At 41.2% G+C, this 23996-nt stretch overlaps 3 protein-coding genes across 4 annotated transcripts; 2 read left to right on the top strand and 1 right to left on the bottom strand.

Moving 5' to 3' along the window:
- The first annotated feature begins 618 nt into the window (after positions 1–618).
- On the top strand, positions 619–4744 carry ppp1cc (protein phosphatase 1, catalytic subunit, gamma isozyme). Its single transcript, XM_040155946.1, has 7 exons — positions 619–1045; positions 1464–1595; positions 1796–2026; positions 2282–2386; positions 2769–2992; positions 3477–3611; positions 4139–4744. Exons 1-7 carry the CDS (start codon positions 991–993, stop codon positions 4226–4228), a joined length of 972 nt encoding a protein of 323 aa, XP_040011880.1. The 5' UTR covers positions 619–990; the 3' UTR covers positions 4229–4744.
- A 546-nt stretch (positions 4745–5290) lies between these two features.
- pptc7a (protein phosphatase targeting COQ7 a) lies at positions 5291–13988 on the top strand. Its single transcript, XM_040155566.1, has 6 exons — positions 5291–5892; positions 7347–7526; positions 9348–9546; positions 11321–11444; positions 11534–11663; positions 11841–13988. The coding sequence occupies exons 1-6, from the start codon at positions 5691–5693 to the stop codon at positions 11897–11899; spliced, it is 894 nt and encodes a 297-aa protein (XP_040011500.1). The 5' UTR covers positions 5291–5690; the 3' UTR covers positions 11900–13988.
- A 442-nt stretch (positions 13989–14430) lies between these two features.
- Positions 14431–21570, bottom strand: rad9b (RAD9 checkpoint clamp component B). Of its 2 annotated transcripts, XM_040154469.1 has the most exons (11): positions 21422–21570; positions 20971–21041; positions 20595–20732; positions 19820–19934; positions 19458–19557; positions 18884–18990; positions 18588–18694; positions 17618–17682; positions 17285–17407; positions 15350–15569; positions 14431–14926 (listed from the first exon to the last, which is right to left on the bottom strand). In XM_040154469.1, the coding sequence occupies exons 1-11, from the start codon at positions 21453–21455 to the stop codon at positions 14789–14791; spliced, it is 1218 nt and encodes a 405-aa protein (XP_040010403.1). In that variant the 5' UTR covers positions 21456–21570; the 3' UTR covers positions 14431–14788. The 2 variants fall into 2 exon arrangements, with proteins under 2 accessions (XP_040010403.1, XP_040010404.1); XM_040154470.1 differs by lacking the exon at positions 19820–19934 and having other exon boundaries at positions 19458–19525.
- Between the last annotated feature and the right edge of the window lie 2426 nt (positions 21571–23996).

The following is a 23996-nucleotide window of genomic DNA, read 5'->3' as shown; positions in this document are numbered from 1 at the left end:
GAACACAACAGTGCTTACCATCCTCGGATTTTTAGTCAATAGCTTGTCATAAAACTTATTTCTGCATCACTGTCAATTGTACTTTTGTACCCGTAATTGCTGCATAATTCCCTGGTAAATGTTTGGCCATTTTCAGTGCCGTGTTGTCACCGCTAGAATATTATCGTTCAGGACTAACCAGTAATTAAGATACTGCATAAAAACCTCCATCCTCTGATATTATATAGGCTGACGGCACCAACTCACTGTAAAATACTCAAACTTTACCTATACATTTTAGGTCGTTACTGCACATTACAATATGTTGGTGTTGGTAAAAGGTGATTGTTGTTTTATAGATAATAATGTAAATGTAATTGTTGTGCTTTAACATGGTTCTGACCTTGTACCATTCTTACCATTCTTCGTTAGGGCGATGAAGTAGCTAATGGGATAATACATAGTCTAATTCAAACACCGATTTGTTAGTCGTCCTTTGGCTGTCAAATGGGTGATTTGTGAGGACTAATGCTAATTAAACACTAATTTTTTACACTCTCAAACGCATCTTTATCTGAATGGCTTGAAGGGTCTTTCTCCATCCAGTACAGTAGGGGGCAGCAGCGGAGCAGCTACCAGCAGCCTCCTTGAAGCAGCTGGCTAGCTGTACAAGGTGCGGCAGAGAAAAACAGAGACGGGTCATCATCGCTAGCTGACGGCTAGTGGGGTTGACGCTTATTTTTTTAGTCCCCCGTTTCTCAACAAAAACCAACATTGGATGTAGAAATTTTTAAAACTGCGATGTTTAAGTAGGTTATTAGATTGCCCAAAGCGTCCACGAGCAGCTAATCAGAAGCAGGGTCACAGCAACATCTTTACCCTCAGCCGGAAAATCAACGAAGCTAACATTAGGTAGCTAATGCTAGGATAGCTAGCGGGCTAGCTTTCACAAGTGTGTTAACGCAAAGACCTAGATTTGACTGAGTCGGTTTTATCAGCGCTAACGTTGCAATGGCTGATGTTGACAAGCTCAACATAGACAGTATCATCCAACGTCTTTTAGAAGGTAAGTAAATGCTAAAATATTACCTATTAAACACTGTTTCGATTATTTACATGCAATTGTGACAGACACTAACAGTAGACTGGCGGCTATAACTGTACCGGCGTATGTTTACCAACATCTTGTAAAATAACCAGCCGTATTAGCTAGCTAACACTAACATTATTTTATTCCATAAGGTTAAATATCGGTTTTCACCTAATTTGTCACTTGGTTTGAAATGCCAATGTACCTGAAGGGCACGACACGACATGTACTTGGTCAAATACACACTGTATTTCACAGACAAACACTAACATTGCGCATTACGGCGCGGCACACAAGACTAAGCGTAGAAATACTGTACCAGGCAATGTAAACTTAAGTCAACCACGTTCAGCCTGGTGTTTGCTGACTTTTTTGTTTATGTTTTCTTATGCAGTCAGAGGAGCAAAGCCTGGCAAGAATGTGCAGCTGCAGGAGAATGAGATCCGCGGACTATGCCTCAAGTCCAGGGAGATCTTTCTCAGTCAACCCATTCTCCTGGAGCTAGAAGCCCCTCTCAAGATATGTGGTAAGTAGGATTTGCGTGTATATGTGTATCTATCAGGAAAGAATGGTTCAAGGATTAACTGACAGCATATAGTCTTATAAAAAGGCATTTCTGGTTTCATTTACAAATTTCACCAAGGAGACATTTACAAATTATGACTGAAAATACTACTTTAAATCAGTTTGGTGCTGAAGGTGCATCAATTTATCCTTGTCTTGCAGGTGACATCCACGGGCAATACTATGACCTGCTGAGGCTGTTTGAGTATGGGGGCTTCCCTCCGGAGAGCAACTACCTGTTTCTGGGAGACTATGTGGACAGGGGGAAGCAGTCTCTGGAAACCATCTGTCTTCTGCTGGCCTACAAAATCAAATACCCTGAGAACTTCTTCCTGCTGAGGGGAAACCATGAGTGTGCTTCAATTAACAGAATATATGGTTTCTATGACGAGTGTGAGTAATGTATACTGAATTTAATGACTAAAAATGTATTGTACCACGACCAGTTACACAATGTTATATTTTTTTAGGCGGCTTAAGTGCACTTAGCAGCAAAAAATTGGATTGTTTAGTCTTCACACAGAGTCTCCATGGCTGATTGAGCTGTATGGGGGAGCTTTACACGTGTGCAACAGCAGTGGAAAAAGTGTTACTATTGCTGTGAGATAATGAGGAATTAAAATCTACTTTGATGTCTTAATGTTCTAGGTAAAAGAAGGTACAACATCAAACTTTGGAAGACCTTCACAGATTGTTTTAACTGCCTCCCAATTGCCGCCATTGTTGATGAAAAGATCTTTTGCTGCCATGGAGGTGGGTTTTTTTTTTTTCCCTTTTTTTAAAGATAAAAAAAAACATTTAAAGTGCAAAATGTGATCATTTTAATATATACCTATATATATACACACACACTTACACACATATATATATATATATATATATATATATATATATATATATATATATATATATATATAACATAACATAAAATATACTTTTTTTCACATATCCATTAATTCCACTGTGGCTTATCAGAATGTCCAAAGTAGTCTACCTTTGGGATCAGCCATTCTTATTTGTCCATGAGTAATGCTGTCTTTGCAGTTGGTCAGCTGACATAGGCCTCACCCGTGTGTAATGGTATTGACCCCAATATCAGTGTGTTTATTTGTGCTTCTACGGACTTTCTGTTTAGGACTGTCACCTGACCTTCAGTCCATGGAGCAGATCAGACGCATCATGCGCCCCACTGATGTGCCTGACCAGGGTCTGCTGTGCGATTTGCTGTGGTCAGATCCAGACAAGGATGTTTTGGGCTGGGGGGAGAATGACAGAGGTGTATCATTTACCTTCGGCTCAGAGGTGGTGGCCAAGTTCCTGCATAAGCATGACCTGGATCTGATCTGTCGTGCCCATCAGGTAATCACAATACCCTCCACCAAAAAGAAATGTTACTGTGTACTGGCAGGTCACTGGATTTGCTGATACACTTGATACAAGGAGAGCAAGCAACTGTACACTTACTGTGTACACTGGACAGTGTCTCCGAACCTTTTTGGGTGGGACCCCTCACTAAAACAATGTCAACTTGTGACCCCTGAAGAGAGATTCAAATTTGTTCTCAAGAGAAGGAAGTGCCAGAGGAAAGACTGAAAAAACACATGATTTTGTTGGCGGAAATATGTTTTCTGCTTTCTATGCATCAATTGTTTTAATCATATTGTGAGACTTCAGATTGATGTTCTGACCCTTGCAGGGGCCCTATTCCATCAGGTTGGGAACCACTGCACTAGACTAGATCTAACACTCCTCATGTTCAGCATTATACAGTTGACATCTGTTCAAGGAGTGCATTCCTAAGTGTGTAAATCTGTCTTTTCTACTATTATTGTCCCACTTGCAGGTTGTTGAGGATGGCTATGAATTTTTCGCAAAGAGGCAGCTTGTCACTTTGTTCTCAGCGCCTAATTATTGTGGGGAGTTTGATAATGCAGGTGCCATGATGAGTGTGGATGAGACCCTCATGTGCTCTTTTCAGGTGAGAGGTGCCTTTGCTTCAGCAAAAAAATATTTAAGGATAATATGATTTGCACTTTAATTTGACATACTGGATAACTAACATATTAATCAATTGAACAACAATGAAGGACATACAAATTGGTTAGTACTGGTATCAAAGTATTAACAATGTGTTAGTATCCAGTATTTATTGTGTAACTGCTTAATCTTAAAAGCTTCTTTTTGATGTAGAAATAAGGCAAATAGTTAGAACTGCAAAAATAATTTATACCAAGGTCTGGAATAAGGAGACGAAATGCCAAATATTTGTGAATCTGTTTCTGCAGGTACAGTATTCACAGGGGGGGGCAAAGTATCTTTTGACTTTGCAGTTCCACCATCTGATATTGCTAATTGGGGTGTAGTTATTGTACTCTTTTTTTTTTTTTTTTTTTTTTAAATTCCATCTGTTATTTAACAGATGGACAGATGTTAACATGTTTATTGTGCTAGGTTAACATTTGTATCTCATTCAATATTTCCAAACTTTCTGTATTCCTATTGTAGATTTTGAAACCAGCTGAGAAGAAGAAGCCCAATGGCAGCCGTCCTGTGACTCCACCTCGCAACATGGTCACCAAGCAAGCCAAGAAATGAGAGGCCGGGTGGGGGACAAATGGCCGGAGTCTCACTCCTCTGTTCTGCTTTTGTCTTCTGCATTTGAAGGATTGGTTATCCTTCATGCTGCCAATACTGAAAAGATATCCACTCCTACCAGATGAAAGCAAAATATTTTGTTGTTTTGTCCACAGGGGTAAATTGATATGTCACCATGAAAACCTCAGGTGTTTTGCACTCCATTTTGCAGCTAGTCTTTGCCACATATGACTGTTCAATCAGGAAAAATGTAACAATATGGCTACTTATGCACAGGAATGCCTTGTTTGAAGCTGTGCACAATTTTTCCAGTTTGTTTCATGTCTTATTCATTCATTTTTTTCCCCTCACTGTCAGTAATGGGTATTAATGGCTATAAAACCTATGGGGAAAGTCACAAACACCTGTTTATTTCTGTAAAACTTTATCTACAGTTAATTTACAGTCTGTGTCATAGAACATTGACTACACTGCATCATCACATTTTTAAACAAGTCTTGTGCTAAATTAAATGAATAAGAAAGCACTCTTGTAATGTCTAAATCTTTCTAATAAACTTTGAGTGTATTTTAGGGGGAAATTGGTATCTGGATTTCATTGGTTTCTAAAACTTTTTTGCCTTTGAACAATCACAATACAAATTAAAATTCAAGATTAAGTTGCAATGCTTGTTTCCCAGGATGACAAAATAACCAAAGGGGTTCCCACCAGTCATCACCCACAAGGGGGAGACAGAATATAGTGCAAAGTACAATTCGGACAGGGAAATGAGCACATCGTCCAAGATGTGTGAAAAAGAATGCAAAATTTTTATTTGTATATTTTTTCAGGAATTGTCTATTTCCCCTTTTTTATGACTTTTTTTTTTTTTTTTTTAAATCTCGTCATGTTTTCTTAGGGTTTAAAAGGCTACTTTCAGTTAATTTTGTCCACAAAAACATGTATCTCCCCATAAAACTTTTTCAGCGCATGGTTTTATTCTAAATGAAACGTTAAATTGACGGAAAATGTTACTTCCTTATTAGGAAACGTAGATTGCGTAATGTCTGACGTCAGAGCAGTCACAAGACCTTGGCTAGCGGAGCAGTGCGAAACCAAAGGGTAACGGGTCCACATTTTGTGTTATGTAGTGTCTCAGAGGCGTAACTGGCACCATGGCCGCGGAGAACCAAAACCTAGGGGTCTTTTGGAGCGAACGAGGTGACTGTTTTCTGTGAATTCCTTTGAGTTTTCACGGCGCAGGATTAAAGCTCCCCGAGGCTGTACTTACTATATCAGCGGAAGGCATTGTCTATGCGTGCGTGGCGGCTCTTGTTGTCGGCGGCAGTGTCTGGCTAGCTCAGCCGCACATCTCCAGCCTCGTTAGCAGGTTAGCAAGCCAACATTGTGTGCTTACGTCGACGCTGAGCTAGCAGGGTTGCTAGCTTGGCCGGTTCGTGTGGTGGGAGCCGGACTGTAGGTGATGTTGTCCGTGCTGTCGTACGGTAGACTGGTTGCCAGAGCTGTCATCGGCGGACTCTCTCAGACAGACAGCCGCGACTACAGCCTGGTGACAGCGAGCTGCGGCTTCGGCAAGGATTTCCGTAAAGGCATCCTGAAGAAAGGAATGTGCTATGGGGACGACGCGTGCTTCATTGCCCGGCACAGATCCGCCGATGTTTTGGGTGAGTGTCTGATTTGTTAGCTGTAAAAACATTGACCAAGCAATGCGACACCAGTCTGAATAAACTGGCTATGACGTGGCTGATAAGCCAGAGGTCACCTCCTTTATCTGAGGGCTGAAATACCTGATATGAAGGACTGCACGTGTGACCAATTTGCTTAATTAAGAATTATACAGCCCAGAGGCCTCATGGAAGAGCACACTGAGGACTTTCACATGGGCTGATCCACTGCCAACATCACATCACTGTACTTCAGTATCTGTTTTTTGTTCAGTATTGATTACCTGCAATACCCATCCTCTGTGTAATTAGTAGGCTTGAACCTGAACCCCTGGATTCACATTGTGTGAGTTCTTTCCTTCCTCACACCATCATTGTCTTAAGTAAACAAAAACAGTGCAGCTTTTAAAGTCTGCTCTATTGGGGGATGATTTAAAAAAACACTCTTCAGCACAGAAGCCTCGTATCTCAAATAAGCAGCCAGTAATCTTACACCTGCAGGACTGCAGCTCTCCTGAATGTCTCTGCATACCGAGTTAATCAAGAGACACAAGGAAACATAAACATCAGGACATCCTTTTACCAAGTCAGGTTATTTTTGGAAGGCTTTTGAAGGTTGATTAGTCACAAGGTTGTGTTTCTGCATTAAGCAGGCCCGTTACTCTGTTCTGGCACAGGCTGAGAAGAAGCAGAGGGCCATCCTTGTATGGTCAGTGGAGCAGATGCTGGCGTCCTGGGAGTGACAAAGCTAAAGTTTCCTTTCTAGGAAAATCCCGGACTTGGCTAGATGCTCCTATGGGAACAAGCACACTTGTTAGCCTACAAAACACAGCATGTTTCTTTACAAAGATTGATAAAGGCTTCACTTACGGATTTTGTGCATTTAACTAAGGGTACAGACTTTTAGGTTTTGAGAGAGACAACCAAAGTATATGTAATAAGCGATATGTAGTAACTTGAAATAACTGTTAACCTCTGTAGATGACCAGATAGACTCTATTTAACATTATCAGAAATATCTGAAAGCCTGACAGGTCAAAGATAAACTACTTTATAGATGGAGGTTGTTTCATACATTCTGTGACAGGGCCTTCATTTCTTGAACTCTGTTTTTTTTTTTTTTTTTTTTTTTTCTGTACTGGATGTCCTTTTTGGATCTTGGTGAAAGTGCCCTTTGTTTTTCTTTATTGTGCAGCTGCATGGCATTGTCCTTGTGTGTCACTTGTGGAACAACTCTGAGGAATGTCAAAAATGATTACTGTATTTTTTTGCTCACCTTCATTTCAAATCTTTATTGTCTTAATGGGAACACTTAGTTCCCTGGTTGGGTTTAACAAGCAGCATTGTGTACAATAGTTAATACAAATGTTAGTAAAGGAAGCAGGGTTTTGAAACTAAAATAAATGGGAAAAATATGATTTGCAATCGCTAAATCAACACCTGTCTTTTTTTAGGTGTGGCAGATGGAGTAGGTGGCTGGCGAGACTATGGCGTGGACCCGTCACAGTTTTCAGGTACACTGATGAAGACATGTGAGCGGCTGGTGAAGGAAGGACGCTTTGTTCCCAGTAACCCTGTGGGAGTCCTCACGACCAGCTACTACGAGCTGCTGCAGAACAAAGTGCCACTGCTGGGTGAGTGAAGACACTGGAAACACATGATATCAATGTTCAGATTCATGCCCACTTAAATTTGTTTTAAAGGCACGTTAGAGTAAATTGGACAGTATCATGCCTTAAAGACCTCAACACAGGTTCCAAGACTGCTCAGGTCTCGTTTTCTGAAGCATTCATATTAAACATGTTTTCATGGGGCTACAGATTCTGGTACTCCTTGTTATCCTACTCAATGCCCCTCACCTTTTTAAAAAGCTCACTAAACTAATTTAGAGCCTCCTAAGCCACGCACTCTGCAGGACAATGTATGTCAATCGATGCTGTGTAAAGGCATACTGTGCCTGCCCATGAAACAGTATATTTTGTCATATGGTTTGGATCTGAGTACACGTTTTAGGGCTGGGTTGTTTATTTCCATCTGGTCTGTTTAGTGGTGGCTGGATGGAGATTTTTGAATCATGACTCAGAGAACTGCCAGATCCCATTAAGAAGTCCTGGGAATGTCCCAAGTCCCGACCTGCCCCATGCAGTTCACTTCCAGAATCCCTTTCCTCCTTTGCACCACTTCCCGACAACAAAGCGTGCACAAACATGTAGCATCAGCGATCAAGTGTTACAAAGACAGATTTCTGTCTCTGTGAGTTTCAGTACTTTTCCACCCCGTTATCACATGTGCGGCAGGGGAAACAACACTGTATTGTGCTGTTACTTCACGGCCGAGGGAATGTTCTTGAGGCCGGCAGTGTGTGTAATTGTACTGCTGGAGAGAAAACAGAGAAGAAAGGGAGTGAGTCACAGTGCGTGAGGGGTTTTGAAGGTTGATCCCAGAGTGCATATTTTGGTGTGCCAGATGAATCACCAGCAGGGTGTGGCTGCACGCTGTCCGCCTGCTTCACCATCTCATGTTTCCTCTTCACCATCTCCCAGTCTCAGTCTCCCAAATGCACTTTAGATGGGTAATCCTCCATAAACGTAGCATAATGTTCTAAGCTGTGTAGTTGTAGAAAGTCAAGAGGAAAAACTTGGTTTCATTTTGTCTGCAGCTTTGCCTCCATCCAGACATTTTTATGAAAATTGTGTGTTTAAAATAGAAAATCTATAGCGTAAATTTCAAAACATTTCATCATTACGGGTCTTCTTTCACAGAAGTTAGTTTGACATGTCACAGAAGGAAAAGCACAGGTTTAAATAATGAAATTAATCATTGCTGAATTCCATTTAGCTGCTTCAGTTTCAGGGTCCTGGTATTCATGCTGGCTCATTACCACACTGTCATGGTTTACTAGGACACTATAATAGAACAGAGCCTTGGTTAATGTCATTAGTAGCAGATGTGCTAAACCTTATGCTTGTCCTATAAGTCAAAATGTCTGCCGTGAAAAAGGGCTCGCATATGAAATGCGACTTTTACTGACACACCTTTGTGAAATGATCACTGATGTTTCTATGTTTGCCTCCAAACATTATTTACCCATCATGACCCATTCCTGAAATTTCATATGTACAAGCAGTTCCATCTTATAGCAACTAGTCACGGTTGTAGACTACAGTGAGTGTAAGATAATATTGCCAAACCCATGTTCTATTTAAAAAAAAAACACAATGTGCCCTAAAGAATATACATTTTCAAAATTTCAATTTTGCTCTACTTTTTAGTTTTGTTTTGTCATGAGTGCTATGTGGTTAAGGTGTACATTGACCTAGACCCAGCTGATGATGCACCGATGATTGTTAAACCTTATTTGGTTTTTTTTGTTTTTTTTGGTAGGATATTGCAAACCTTTGCATTGAAATTGAAACTGCAAAGAAATGTATTTGTGCATCTGCGTATGTCTGCAGGTAGTAGCACGGCCTGCATTGTGGTTTTGGACCGGCAGAGTCACCGGCTGCACACTGCAAACTTGGGAGACTCCGGCTTCCTAGTGGTCCGGGGAGGGGAGGTCGTCCACCGCTCAGACGAGCAGCAGCACTACTTCAACACGCCCTTCCAGCTGTCCATCGCTCCCCCGGGGGCTGAGGGGGCCGTCCTCAGTGACAGGTGAGACAACCAATAGACTGTGTCATACATCTGCTGCAATCACCACTGAATTTGACTGTTAGGGACAGCACTTGCGGGGGTGTGGGTGGGGTGTACTGAATAGTTAATGGAACAGTTGATAGAGAGATCATAACCGTGTTCTGTACAGCAGTTGTGATAAAGCCCTACACACCCTGAGAACAATACAGATCACATGCATGCATAACAAAGGCGCTTAGCTGTAATAAACTGTTCTGCAGAGCATTTTGTCGGGCTTTTGTTCCTCACACACAGCAGTGTTTAGTGAATGTAGCTGTGTTGAGCTGTGTGTAGCAGTGTGTCGGGGGCCACGTGCTGCTGTGGCTCGTTACTGTGGCGTGCCAAGCAGCAGCACCGTAGATGTCAGTAGAGTGCAGGGCTAGCGTTGGATGTTTGCCAAGCTTTCCCTCTTAAAGGGTCAAAGTCTGTGGGCTGATGAGCAAACTGAAGAGTGTAGAGCCTATCCTACACAAGCAGGCTTGGCCACCTTTTCACTTGCTCAGTCTTGAAACGGGCTGGTTAGTTTGAGCCTCTTAAAAGTGTTTCTCAAAAATTGATGGAAGAAGAACCACGAATGAACCTGAACTGCATGTCGCCAGTGGTACAGAATGAAGAGTGTTTTATTTTTATTTCTTGTAAATGACCCCAGTTCAGTTTCAACTGATGAGTTCCAATAGTTGTTGTGGATTTAATGTGGTTCTTAAAATGACAGTGTTTTTAATTTGTGCATTTTAGTCATTCAGGTAAAGGATTTACACAGTGATTTACACTGAGTGCAACAGCAGATTAAGCTTCCAATCCTAAATCACTAACATAGCACCCAAGAGAAACGAGTGCAAGGGTCAAAACTTGCATCACATGGCGTGAGAATTGTCTTTATAGTTAGAGCTGAAAATCCGACACCTCAGAGCCGTCAGAGTATAGTTATCTAAAGTGTCTGTCCTTGGCATTTGAGAAATCACTTCTGCTCATGGATGTGTCAAACAATGGATGATTTATCCAAACATGATGGCCCATTCAGTCCAATTACATCTGTTCATCAAATGTTTATGTAGAAACAGTTTCTTCCAATTCCTCAAGCACTTCTCACTCTGCTTTCCCTTATCGCGTGTGCATTATTGTCTTTCCAGGGCTCTCCCTGTCTGCTGGGAAAAGTTTTAGTCGTTTTTTTGTTTTTGTTTTCATGTGACCTGCAATTTCAGCTCCATCGAAATCACAGGACGGGACAAGCTGTTCCTGGGGGCTTCGGCTCCGTGTGTCATGATGCAGTCCAGACAGTTTGTAATGAATAACATTCATAACTGGCTAGGGGCTTGTGCAGCAGGATAAGGGCATTTTCCAAGAAGCGAATTTGACACTGGCAGACTAACGTGGTTCCTGCCAATATGTATTTGTAGCACCCGTCATCATAAAGGGTAGCACCTTTTATTGGACCTGAGTGTTCTTTCCAAAAGCTTCATGTGATTATTCCTTGAATTTATCCTCATCCAGCACGTGATTCATTTTCTCTAGCCAATATGAAATATCTGTAGCAACTGCGAGTCTGGCCTGTAATCCATCAGGTCAGACAGGACCCCCCTGTATGGTGATGTAAAAACTAAAGAGTTAGGGAAGGGAGAGAGAAAGACAGGACACATTCATTCAGTCATAGCCTTATTAATGCTTCTTAGTTTTTATTTCAGTGAAAAAAAAATCACATTTTAGAACTGAATCACTTAGTGTTCTCTGCCTGACTTTACTGTTTCTGTGCCTTCAGCCCTGATGCGGCAGACAGCTCTTCCTTCGATGTCCAGCTGGGTGACATCATCCTCACTGCTACTGATGGGCTCTTTGACAACATGCCTGACTACATGATCTTGCAAGAGCTGAAGAAGCTTAAGGCAAGTCACGAACAGGTTTGCTGGTGGGAGTGGAATGAAAAATATGTCTGGAATATAAACTTCATCCCTGCTTTGTTTTTGTTCCTCAGAACACAAATTATGAGAGCATCCAGCAGACTGCCCGGAGCATTGCAGAGCAGGCCCATGTACTGGCATATGACCCCAACTACATGTCGCCTTTTGCACAGTTTGCCTGTGACAATGGACTGAATGTAAGAGGTATGTGTCTCAGTTCCACTTGACCAAACGGAAACTGACGCTTGTGTCCCGTTGCTCTTCAAAGCTTTATTAAATAGGTGGAAAATGGCACATGACATGAATATTTTCTAGGTATGAAATGTTAAAACAACATTTTTGATGAGTACCATCCTAACAGGACACTTTTTTTTGTTCCAGGAGGAAAGCCAGATGACATCACAGTACTGCTGTCCATAGTGGCAGAGTACACTGACTAAGAGTCAGTGCGGAGCTGTGACAAGGGAGCATCTGCCTCTGCAGGGGATGGACTGCTTTGATTCCTGCTGGCCAGGATGAGGGACTAATGCCAGATGCTTCCCCCGCATACACTGGTTCTACTCTGCCTCAACCCCCAGCTGACCATCATCCCCTTCTACCCCCCAAGAGAACTCCTTCAAGTCCACTTCTCTGTGATCATGTGCATCAGAGAGTTGCTGAATAAAGAGGACCAGAGGCCTGCCACATCCTCTTGGCCAGGCTGCAGTGTTGGCATCTTTGCAGTGTTCCAGTGCTCAGTGGATAATCCCATATCCGGGGATAAGCAGTCACTGGGCATGTTGGAGATGAGGAGGATAAGTCGTCTTTCTCTGATGGGTGATTTGGGCAGGGAGGAAATTGAGTTTCAGAGATGGGGGCAGATGTAGCCAGACAGTAGATGTTAGACTGTTAAAGTGGCACCACACTGGGCTGCCAGAAGGGAGAGATACAGTCGACAAGTACTGTCAAGGAGGGAAGTGCACAGGAAATGGCAGCATTAGGGCTTAATAAATGGCCTGCTTTGTGCAAGCGGATGTTGGTCAAAGGGCCTGGAACCTTGTATGGGGGTGCAGGGAGCATATGTTAGATAATGAGATGGCTGGTGTGCTGTTGTGGGATGTTTTGTTAATATGTTTGGAAAAAATTAGTGTATGTGACATTTATACATCTGTGGTTAGTTTCTTTGGCCAGGTTTATCCAATACGATTTCACAAAGAAGAGCGGCAGCTGCCTTTTCCATACCGGTGCAATTCATGTCTTGCACATATTTTGTTACTTCCTGGGAAGAGTATTTTTCAGTTCAAAAGCCTCTGGAGATATGTTGTGTCAAACTGATGCCCTCCCTTTAATCTCACAGCTGCTGCTACTGCTTGATTGTGGTTACATGTGAGGTGTGTATGAATATGTTTGGTTGATGAATGCAATCACGTGCTTGTCAGTGTGTCCATTGATATGTGTAGTTAGTGTGTATGAAATGGATGTGAAGGCTACAGACTTCTTTATATCCACTGGGCTGAATTGGTCTTGCAGCCTTAAACGCACAAGCTTAAAAAGCATATCTGAAAAAGCTCAACACAGTGGAAGTTGGTCAACTGACCAAATGTATTTTTGTAACTTCTTTGTTCAGAGGGATTGTTGAATTCTTTGGACTGATCACCACATCAGAGTAGCTTTAGAAACTGTTGTTCACAATCAGTGTTTCCTTTTCTTCTTTCTCCCTTCTGCTGTAGAGCTCCAATGGCACATTCATAAGTCAGGTCACTGCAGGTTTTCAAGTGAAAAATGCTCATGTTTCCATCACATCACTATGGATTTGCACTCTGCATTTACTGCAACTTTTACCCACATTTAAAAATATTTCTTTGTAAAAATCCATATTTAGTGTAATGTTGTGATGATGTGCCTTGTATCAGGTGTTGTTGATACTGGCAGAAATTTCCATAATTCCTTAAAACCCGACTATGTGCCAGGTACAGAGCACAAAGCCTGAAACTGTGAAGTAGCCATAAGAGACAAAACAGCTTTCCCATCATGCCCTGCTGTCTTAACACTAGGTCTTTTCAACTACAGCATGTTCAACCTTTTTTCTCCTGAAATCTGCTTCTCTGCAGTCAGTCAGGAGTTTAGGAATAGTGACAAAGCCAGCCCATGCTTAGAAAATCCTCCCTGTGGGTCTTCAGATCACTGTTTACAATCTCCACTGTCTAATCGACTGTTTCCCAACCTAATCTGACAAGTTCACACTGGAAGACAGCAGTGTCAGATGTCATTTTGAAATGGGGCTGATGGGCATGGAAGAGCAGAGAGATTAGTGAATGTTCAAAATGTGAAATTTAAGTATTATAGCACTGAGGACAATCTAAGCAGCCTTAACAATTTTACAAAGCAATTATCCCATTCAGATGTTACCACTCTCAGCTTTGTGTTTCCTGTTTCCTGACTCATACCTGCCCTGACACTCTTCCCTTTCGTTTCCCATCAACGTTATCTTCCTATACTTTGTTACAACCACAGCATGTCCACACACACACAAAATAAATATATAAATATATATATATATATATATATATATATATATATATATATATATATAAAAATGTGTGTGTGTGTGTGTGTAAGATCAGCCATAAGCTCTGTAAAGAAACATTTTCAAATCTGTACAATATATAAATAAAGGGTATAGTATTTATTATCCTGCTGTATTTGATGACTGTGATATGAGCATAAATCTGCAGTTGGTTTCAGAACACTCTCTGGTGAACTTGAGTCTTGAAAGGTACATTGCAGAGGCTTTTTCTTCAGATGTGCCTCTAGGGCTTTATTTTCCCATCATGACTATCCCATTTAATTCTGCACCCAGTGTTTACTTCACTGAATTCATGCTGTTGTGCAAGCCACAAAAAGATAATGCTTAAGGAACGCCTTGTACGATTTGTGTGCACTCTCTCATTTCTCAGACGTCAGGCATACTACATTCGACAGACAGGTGTGGCATCTTCAAGCTGAGGTAATGTTTTCACAGACAAGGCCAAACAGTATTTTTCTTTGATTACTATAACATGTATTTTACACACTAAAATTACGTAACATTTTAATTGATATATTCTTTGACAAATAATCATTGTAAATACATTCTCTTGACTTTCCAACTGAACAATTTGGGGAAACTTAACACTTTGTAAACAGTTTAAACAGGCAAAGCAACATTTGAGCTATAAACAAAATGCTTAAAACCTACTTAGAATGCAGTGTACATTCAATTTATATCATCATAAACCGTTCTACCATTGAATGTTGTGGCATACAGCAGCACAAAAAGTCAAGATGAGAAATGAGTGGCAGCTCTGTTCTCAGAGTGAGGGACTTCTTGCGTAGTTTTCTTCCATATCCTCCTCCGTGTCACTGTAACATGCCAGAACAGACAGCCTGAAGGCACAGCCATCTTGGTCCGGCTCTGGGGACAAGGCCCTGAACAGGAGGGAGCAGATCTACAGGGAAAAACAAGACATGTTGGCGCTGTATCTGGTCACTAGAAACTGGTCTGACAAGATGATATTCATCTCTTGATGGGGCAAAAAACAGTATCAGATGTCAGCAGGAAAAGTTGTACAGGAAATAAGTCTGATCAAGAAAAAAAAGTTAGGGGTTTGGCTGTGATTCCAACGAAATTGTTCAATTCATTATGATGAGATCCAGTGACACCTTCCTTGACTTCTTCATTCATACCTCATATGGTGAGGCATCATGGCCCTTCGGACATACTTCCAAGTAAAGGTTCAAGTAAAACACTTTAAGCACTTCACAAGGCTGAACTTCTGTCTAGACTGGAGAGCATGTCAGCCTCAGGGAACAATCAGAGGCCATATGGAGTTCCCAGTGAAAATTAAAAACCAACAGGAAGCTCTTGTTACCGTAGTGGAAGCAGGAGTTGTGGTGGCACTGGCACAGGCCTCTTCAGATACACAGAGCCCATCAGGGTCGCCAATCTGAGGTAGAAACTGCATCAGAGCAGGTGGGTGGATCATAGGGCTGCCCTGGCTGGATGCAATCAGCTCAGTCACAGCAGGAATATCCTGTATACTGCTGTCTGCCTTATATGAAACCACAGGTAGAGCAGCGGCATCTGCACACCTGGGAGCACACACAACACATTCATCTCTCCAGCAAGCTGTAGATTTTATCATCCAGGCCTAATGCTCTGTTCCTGCGAACGGAAAAAACGTCATGACACCGAGTGCAATGGAATTGTGGTGTACAATGCCACCTTCCATAGCAGCAAAATAACAGTTCATTTCCTATGCAGACAACACACAGTAATCACAGTCTGTCTCAGTGAAATTTGAATCCTGAGCGTGTCGATTATCACTGAGCCTGGTGAGGAGTTGAGAGTTGGTCGTACTGGCATTTCTGATGAAGGAAGTGCAGATGGTTGTAATGCAATGAAATGTCAAAATAAGAGGAAACAAAAAGAGGAGAGGTACACAAAGGCCAGAGAGGAAATTCTACACAACACTAATGACCATGAGGCTAAACAACTGTGCATCTTTTTGGACAACTGTTATAGGAGAATGTGCTGTTTCTGGGGAACATTTAAATATATTTTTGACCTTGTGTCTGTGTTGTCCTCAATGATAAAGTTGTGTTTTGTTTTGTTGTTTCCAGCACATAACATTAAGACAGTGATATTAATATTAAAATAGTACTGAAAACACGTAGCTTAATATTTTGATAATAAAACCTGATGAATAAACCAGATGATAAACCTTACATTATTACCGACTCTAGTGTTGCTTTTAACATTGTGTAGTACGTTCAGATTTCATGGGAATATTAAGAACATCATGAATATTTACCTTGATAAAGACATTTGTGAACAGGGTATGTAGCTCTATATCAATTGATACTGAAAGCGGCCTTAAGTACGGTATGAGCAAACAAAAACCAACCCTGTGGGTGTAACCACACTACATGTCATCAACCTCAGAGAAGCAACCAGAACCAGGCCAGAAGTATAAAGAAGAACATGGCAGGAAGAGGTACAGAGAGCAGGCTGGTTTATAAGTCTCCAGACAACCTCAGGCTTCGTAGATGTACTTCAAAAGGCCCTGAGGCAATAGGAAAGCAAGTTTTGTTACGAACATGCCATGAATAACAAAAACTGCATATGTTCAGAAACAGCCTGAATGATTCATGCCAAAACAGAAACTTAAAGTTGAGGAGTGCAGGTTGTTGTTGAATTCCTGAGCAGAGGGCACAGGAGCACTGAACAACTGCCGGCTAGTCAGATCAACGATGTATCTGCGGACTCCCGACAGTGCACACAGGCAAACCAAACTCCAAATGACTCAGACACTCAACAGTACAGCTGGGACTGGAGCGACAAGATCCACCCAGTGCCCAAAGGGCAGTACAACAGAGTGTGAGGGAGAGTTAGCAGAGCAGCCAAACAGGTTAGATGAGGGGATTAGAGAACGTCACACTTACATGACTTCTGACCTAACACCACGTGTCCTGGGCTTGCCCTATTTATCTCTGCTACAGACACAAGGCTGGCTGCTGTAACACTACGCCCTCTTAGGAAGCTAAAAACAGCCAGTGAGGGGAAACTGCTTTGAAGCCAGGAGAGAAGCTCAGGTAGAGCTTCTGCGGGAAGATTTAATTACAATATACTGTCTTGAACCTGGGCCCACAAAGACTTCAGTTGTAACAAGGATGCTGCCTGGTGAAAATAACAAGAAAATAAATTTTACCATTATCTGCATCACTGTGCTGGGGGTATAACAGACCCCACTTATTGTAGACAGGATTAACAGCAGTGTGACTAGAGACAACATGGTGGTTGTTACCTGGGTGTGGTGGGGTGCGGGGCCCCTATAGGCTGAGAGGGGGCCGTGTTGTCATAGTCAATCAGAGTAGCCAGCACCACAGTGGCCTCCAGGACCATGTCCTCCATGAAGAAACACACAGGCCTGCAAAGGACAACAATAATCCCCTGATAGCTACCTCTTTCTGTTAAAATAACCAGTATCTTTCACTGTTTTACCTGCCAAGAGAAAATCCCAGCATAGGGCTGGTAATACAATCAGACTGATCAGCAACAGACAGTGTTAATCATGCACTCAGTTTGGAGAGCCCGTGGTGCACAAACTGACACTGCTCTCTGTAACAAAGACACTTACTTTCCTGCAGATCCGAAGTGGACCGACAGCGGTAGGCAATGTGACTCTGCAAAGGACAGAAAACCCTGGAAAAACAGAACAGCAGCGATTCACTGGCTAAAAAAAAAACATGCTTGTGAGCATCCACGTCATGATTATAACATTTTAATAGCTGACAATTTTGAGAGCTGTGTTATGGAGTGTTTACAATGATCAGGCAAGAGAACAATATCAATGCTTGAGTAAACTGAGGCCGACTAAAACTTAAAGCCTTGATTCTAATCCATCGAAACCCGATTTTCCAAAACTGACAGGTACGAGACTACTAGGCTGGCTAATGAGGAGCCTCACAGCAGGGTGTCCAAGACCCATTCCAAGACATTAGGGACAAGAGTTGTGGGTGTTAATACAGGTCAAGTCTCATTAACCGGACTAACACAAAGACTGTTTATCCCAATTTCCAAATGGCCAACCAAGTTCCTTTTGCTTTGTTTTTTAAGCCGATAGAGAAGACAGCAATTTCAGTTGGGTTGTCATTTAGACACTGTAACAAACCACTTTGGATTACTGAGCACGCTACTCTGGAAATGACATTCTATTTCTCTAATATCCAATGTTTTCCTGTTATTCAACAATTAAACAGATTTAGATCGACTTAAATTGAACCAGCCCTTAATTACACATTCCTACTTGGCTTGAAAGTTACACATTTCTTCATGAACCAAGTAATGTGTAACGTATAATTTCTGAAACTCATAACTTCGGTTACTTTCTCTACGTAGCAGTTTAACGTGTCACTTAGGTCACGGTATCTTTTTTATAAAGATGCTTCACAGGGTTGAGGAGAATGTTCACATGAAAAATACAGAGGCCTTGAGCATCCGACTATGAAAGGCTCCTGAGCCAGTCACAAACATACCCTCTCTGCATACACACACATAATATTCCCATGTGAGAGGATAAAAGGAACATCCAAAAATAAACTTAATACCCTCAACTCCTTCAGACAGAAGGTTATGTCCGAGTCCACTCCGATCTGAAAGTAGTCAAACTCGTCTGGGTGTAAGGACATCTCAGTGTATGTCATCTTCATGCGATCTGTGAGAGAAGTACATCCAAGTCAAATAGTATCTCCACAAGCTTTTAGGTGTTAGTTCTAATGTGGTTGAAGAACTAAATATGCGGCATTTGCATCACCAGGTTAGGTTGTAAATTGTCAACCTCAAAGCTGGTGCAACACAGCATTGTCCTGGGCCTAAGCCACATCACAGTGTAATGTTAGCTCACCATTTCCCTCCTCAAAGTAATTTCTCAGACTGACTCTCAGCGGAGTCATGGACAGAGTGATTTCCTCCTGGGACACTGGGAAATGCATCACCATATCACCAAGAAGCCTGCATAGGTAGGGAGCAAAACACATGCAACTCCTCGCAGAATCAAACTAGGGAGGAGCAGAGAGCCTTACTTTAATGCTTCGCTACTGATGGAGGATGGTTTCCTGGGACTATACACTTGATATATTGTTTATGTCCTTGTCAGTCTGGTTGATTACACTGAATTGCATTGAACAGAAGGTGTATGTGCGTTTCAGGGAATTCATCTGACTGCCCAGTACAAAACATTCTCTCTCCATAGACTGGACTGCTGTATTCAGGTGGCAGCTACCATATATACCTTAGTCATTTCACTGTAAATCCACTTGTCATGAAAAGAAGAGGTTAAGGGTGGATTTTTTTTAAGTCTTAAGGGGACCAAGATTTTGGATGTCTTTGAGTCCTATGAAATCACAGGGGTGTGCCTTCAAAGTTTCTGTGCTGAGTTTGTAGTAACACATACAGGCTCTAACTTGATAACAGAATACCTGGCAGGTGCCTTCAGCACATTGGGACAGAGGTGTGAGGCAAACACTGCCTGCAGGGCCTCACTTTCCTGGAAACAAAGGTTGTGGGTCTTGGTGATGCCTGTTACCAAAGCAGACAGGATATTTGCAGCACACTGCCACCAAGTGTTGTCAATATGTAATACAGTGTCTGCAGCGTAGTGTTAATAGACGTCATTCTGGTGTAGGAAAACACAACATTTACAGGAAAAGGTGCAACGTTTCTAGAAGTCCATTAAAAAAAGAAAATAAATAATATCTTCACAAGCAAACAGTTTTCTAGAAATGCTAATTTGTTCCTTTACCCACAACTATTTTATGATACAAAATGCAACTTTACCTACCGTGTCTGCAGAAAAACTGGATCATCACTTGGTCACTGTTAGTGTTGATTGATATCCGACATCGTTCCACATTACGCTCAATGGAAGTCAAACATCGGAAAAGTGGAAGCACAGACTTAAAAAATAAATAGGTATATTTTAGACAAGACAGTCATCACTGCATTAACATTTTGTGCGTGTCATCATAGCAACATGTGTTCCAGGAGACACCTACTGTAGCGGGACCGACCACAGAGCAGTTTTTTTTAGTACTTTAGCAGGGGTTTATGTGTCTCTCTATCTGTGGACAGATTTTGTCACAACCATGAATGGTACTGTCACCAAACTTTACTGGTGTGTGGTTGAGATCAACATGAAAGGCCAAGTTCGAAGGTGGATGTGGTCTGAGCATGGGTGCCGGAAGTGGGGGTGTTGCCCCCCACCCACACTTTACACACTCCTGACCCACATCCGTTTTAGGTCACAGATCACTGTATCCCAGTTTCCATCATTCCCATCCACTCTAAGACCTTGGATAAAACTACAGACCATCTTGTGTTGGGAATCACACCAGCCGCAAGGCCTGTCGAGTTTGTAGTAATGGCTATTGGTTTTCATAGGTCGGAACATCAACATGTTGACAGGTGTTGCAGCTTGATTGATCCCATTGTAACATGGTCTCTAGTTTTATTATACTTCAACTACCCTCTCCTATAATCCTCAAAAAAACCATTATTTGTCCTGTGATGTCACTTTGAGCTCTCTAAAAAGTAAATAACCAATATGACACATATACCTTCAGGACCAGTTTGCATTTGATGGTTTCATTGCCCTGCTCTGATCCCGATCCCAGGCTGTAGTGCTGGAAGAACAGTGGCGAGAAAAGGAAGCAGGTATATGCAGACTGAGCAGCGTTCACTGATCTCAGCGCCAGCTGTAAGACAGAGAGATTCAGTTTAGATGCAGCTGGCTGATGCGATTGTCTGAGAAGGAGAAAGGTGGTGACAGGGACCCAACAACTAGAAGCCTCACGTACAATAAAATCCTTTTAATTTAGAAAAGAAAGAGAGGATGGGCCAAGCAATAACATTATTCCTCCAAAAGGGAGAGAATTCCTGACTCCTGCTCCCCTGGTTAAAGTCAAGAATAGGTGACAACTTGCTGCTGCTCACCCCTTTGACCATGGGATCCAACCACAGCTCCTCTCCTATCCGTGACAGGGCATGAATAGCCTTGCCAAACGCTGCAACACAGCAAGGCACCGGCAGAGTTCAAGGCTAACGACATGTTGTTGTTCACTTATGTTATTATAACTTACTGACTCTTTCTTCAACATAAAATAGGGCAAGTGCCAGCGGGCCATGTCGATTAAAAATGATGATGATGAATTGAAATAGTAAGTTAATTAGCAAATATTTAGCTAGCATAACTAGGTAGAAGCTAGGTTAAGCCACATTAGCCAAGCTAGCACTGTCTATTATCATTAATGAATGTTTTTACAAACCTTATGTGAGCTGCTGCAACTTATATATAGGTTAGTTTTTAAATCCCCCCCCCCTTTTTTTTTTTTTTTTTACAAAAACCTAAATTTGCTCATACTTTTATAGTCTTCTTTACTACTACCTTTTACACCATTTCCTTCGACGACACAGTTCATATTGGCTGTTAGTTGAGTTTAATTGGGCGAAAAGTGCGCAGCAGAGGCCAACATTAGTCTGTTGAATGCTAATTAGCTTAGCTAAGTAAATAAATACAATGATGCTGACATAAGGGCTAATTTGGCTTTAATGGGCTCCTCTCCTGCCACATGTATAATTTAATATTTTTGATTCACTTGAAGAAATTGTCTTTATTTACTGGCTTATTTAAAAGCAACAGTGAACGTTGCTGTTAATGCACAATCGTTGGAGAAAAAGCCTATTTTTCATCTGTACTCCCTGGACAGATGTTAGTCATACGAAAAAGAACATGCATGTTATTATAATACTTAATAAGCATGCAGGGCAATAATAAAAATAAATAAAATTAATGTAAAGGATACCATTCAGGACCGTTATGTTACATTGCCAGATATAAAGCACATTGATTATAGCTTCCACCTAGCTCCACTTAATCGTGGAATAATGCTTTCTCAAATGAAAAATACACAAGTCTCAAGTTCTGTAACAAATGCTTCACATAAAACCTGTATCCTCAGAAAGGATACTGCATAAATATATCCTGACTGATAGAATTTAGGGAAAACAGAATATCCAATACTCCAATCAATATTTATTATGGTATAATGGGTAATAGCATTATTAAGAATACAAATACACTTTGTGACAACTACTACAGCTAGACATCCAACAAACAGAGCTAGTACTGTAAATGCAGAAGTGCTTGTAATATGTGTAGCTCTGTATAAAACTGACATGCATACCATTCTTGTCTAAGGACATTAAGTCATATTTGAAAAACTGTGCAACAAAAGAACAGGTGTTGATACCAAAATCAACATAAACAATATCTATAAGGTTAAAGCCTTCAACATAGTTACACAATTTGCTATCATATCCCTCATCTGTGGAGTATTTTTGGAAGTATGACATCAGAATTAGCTGTGCTGCTACTGCTGCTGCCTTTCCTATGCCCTTGTGGCTTTGCCTTTGCCTCCGCTGCCTTCCCTGCATCCTTTGTGACTGTGCTATTTCCTCCATGTTGATGATTCCCACACCTCCTTCTGCAGGTGGGATTCTGACCTAGGAGATTCAAAACACAACATCAGACGGATGGTAGTGGTCAGATGTTTATGTTTGAGACATTTGGGTACACACCTGATTGAACACGTGTGCAGCACATTGAGATAGTGCTGTTTCATCTGTCGTCTCATGTGCTCTGTGCTGTAAACATTTGCTATACTGCAAAGGTTGCGTCTCTGTCCAGCTGTAAGGGCAGGGCTCTGAGGTTAAGACAAAGAACTGCTGTGATTGTACATGGCAGAATGACAGTAACCTTGTTACATCAAAGAAATATTAGAATCATCTCATTCAAAACATCTTAAGGTCCTTGACAAAGCAAACTAGTTTGAGCATCTGTTTCTAAATACTGTTACCTGTAAGAAGGGTGCAGGCATCAAATATTTGGGAATGTGTATTGTCTTCATGTGCTGGCTGCCTGCAGACACATTTATGTGTGTTCCTCTGTGCATCTTCCTCACTTGCTGAACAGGTGAACACTCGAGGCCTGCCAAGAGGCAACACTGGACATTACAACGCCTCATTTCCGACAATTTGGGTAAATCTGTGTTGTTGTTTAAGCAGCACATTTGGAGTATAATACTTCTTAATGCAAATTATTGTAATTCCGATGTATCATAGCACATTACTGAACTTGTTACAGCAAGGCTAGATTTCATTTGTTAAATGCATTTGTAAAAATTAAACATTTTAAAACTGTTTGTTGGCTGTACTTAAGTACAATTTTGAGGTACATAAACTTTACTTGACCATGTTCATTTAATGCTACTTTATACTTGTACTCCACTACACTTCAGAGGAAAATATTGTATTTGTTAGTGCATTTATTTTACAGCTACACAAGTAGTTACTAATTATTTTCCAGAATAACATTTTACATACAAACGTTATCAGCTCCTAAAATGTTAACAAACCAGCAGTATATAAAGTTATTTAAAGTAGCTCCACCTCAACTAGCTACATTACAATGCTGCTTATATGTTGATGCATCTGTATCAATATGTCTATATACATATAATCTCAAAAAGGGCCATTCTGCACAAAAGGTACTTTCACTTTTGATCATTATATTTTTCTTACAGTACTTTTGCTCTTAAAATTTAGAATGCAGGACTTTTACAAGTATTACTAAAAATAATAATTTCAAACTGTGGTATTACCAATTTCACCTAAGTTAAAGATATGCATACTTTCATCACTGGAAAGGATATGAGAAGGCCATTACACTGAGAATGAGAGGTTTGGTTTAATAATCAAAGAGAAAAATTATACCTGCAGTTGCAGAAGCACAAATTCTCCATTTTGTAATTCAAGAATGAAAGCAGCTTTATTCATATTTCTGGTTGGCATTTGAAAGAACACCTGACTCACCATCTGTGCATCTCTTGTTACACTCTTCAGACCTAAAAAAATCAAGAATTTCACCATTTGAAAAAAGAACAAATAAGTCCATCAATTAC

Source organism: Xiphias gladius, chromosome 19 (assembly GCF_016859285.1).
Source record: "Xiphias gladius isolate SHS-SW01 ecotype Sanya breed wild chromosome 19, ASM1685928v1, whole genome shotgun sequence".
Classification (NCBI taxonomy): Eukaryota; Metazoa; Chordata; class Actinopteri; order Istiophoriformes; family Xiphiidae; genus Xiphias; species Xiphias gladius.
This window is presented reverse-complemented; position numbering and strand designations above follow the sequence as displayed.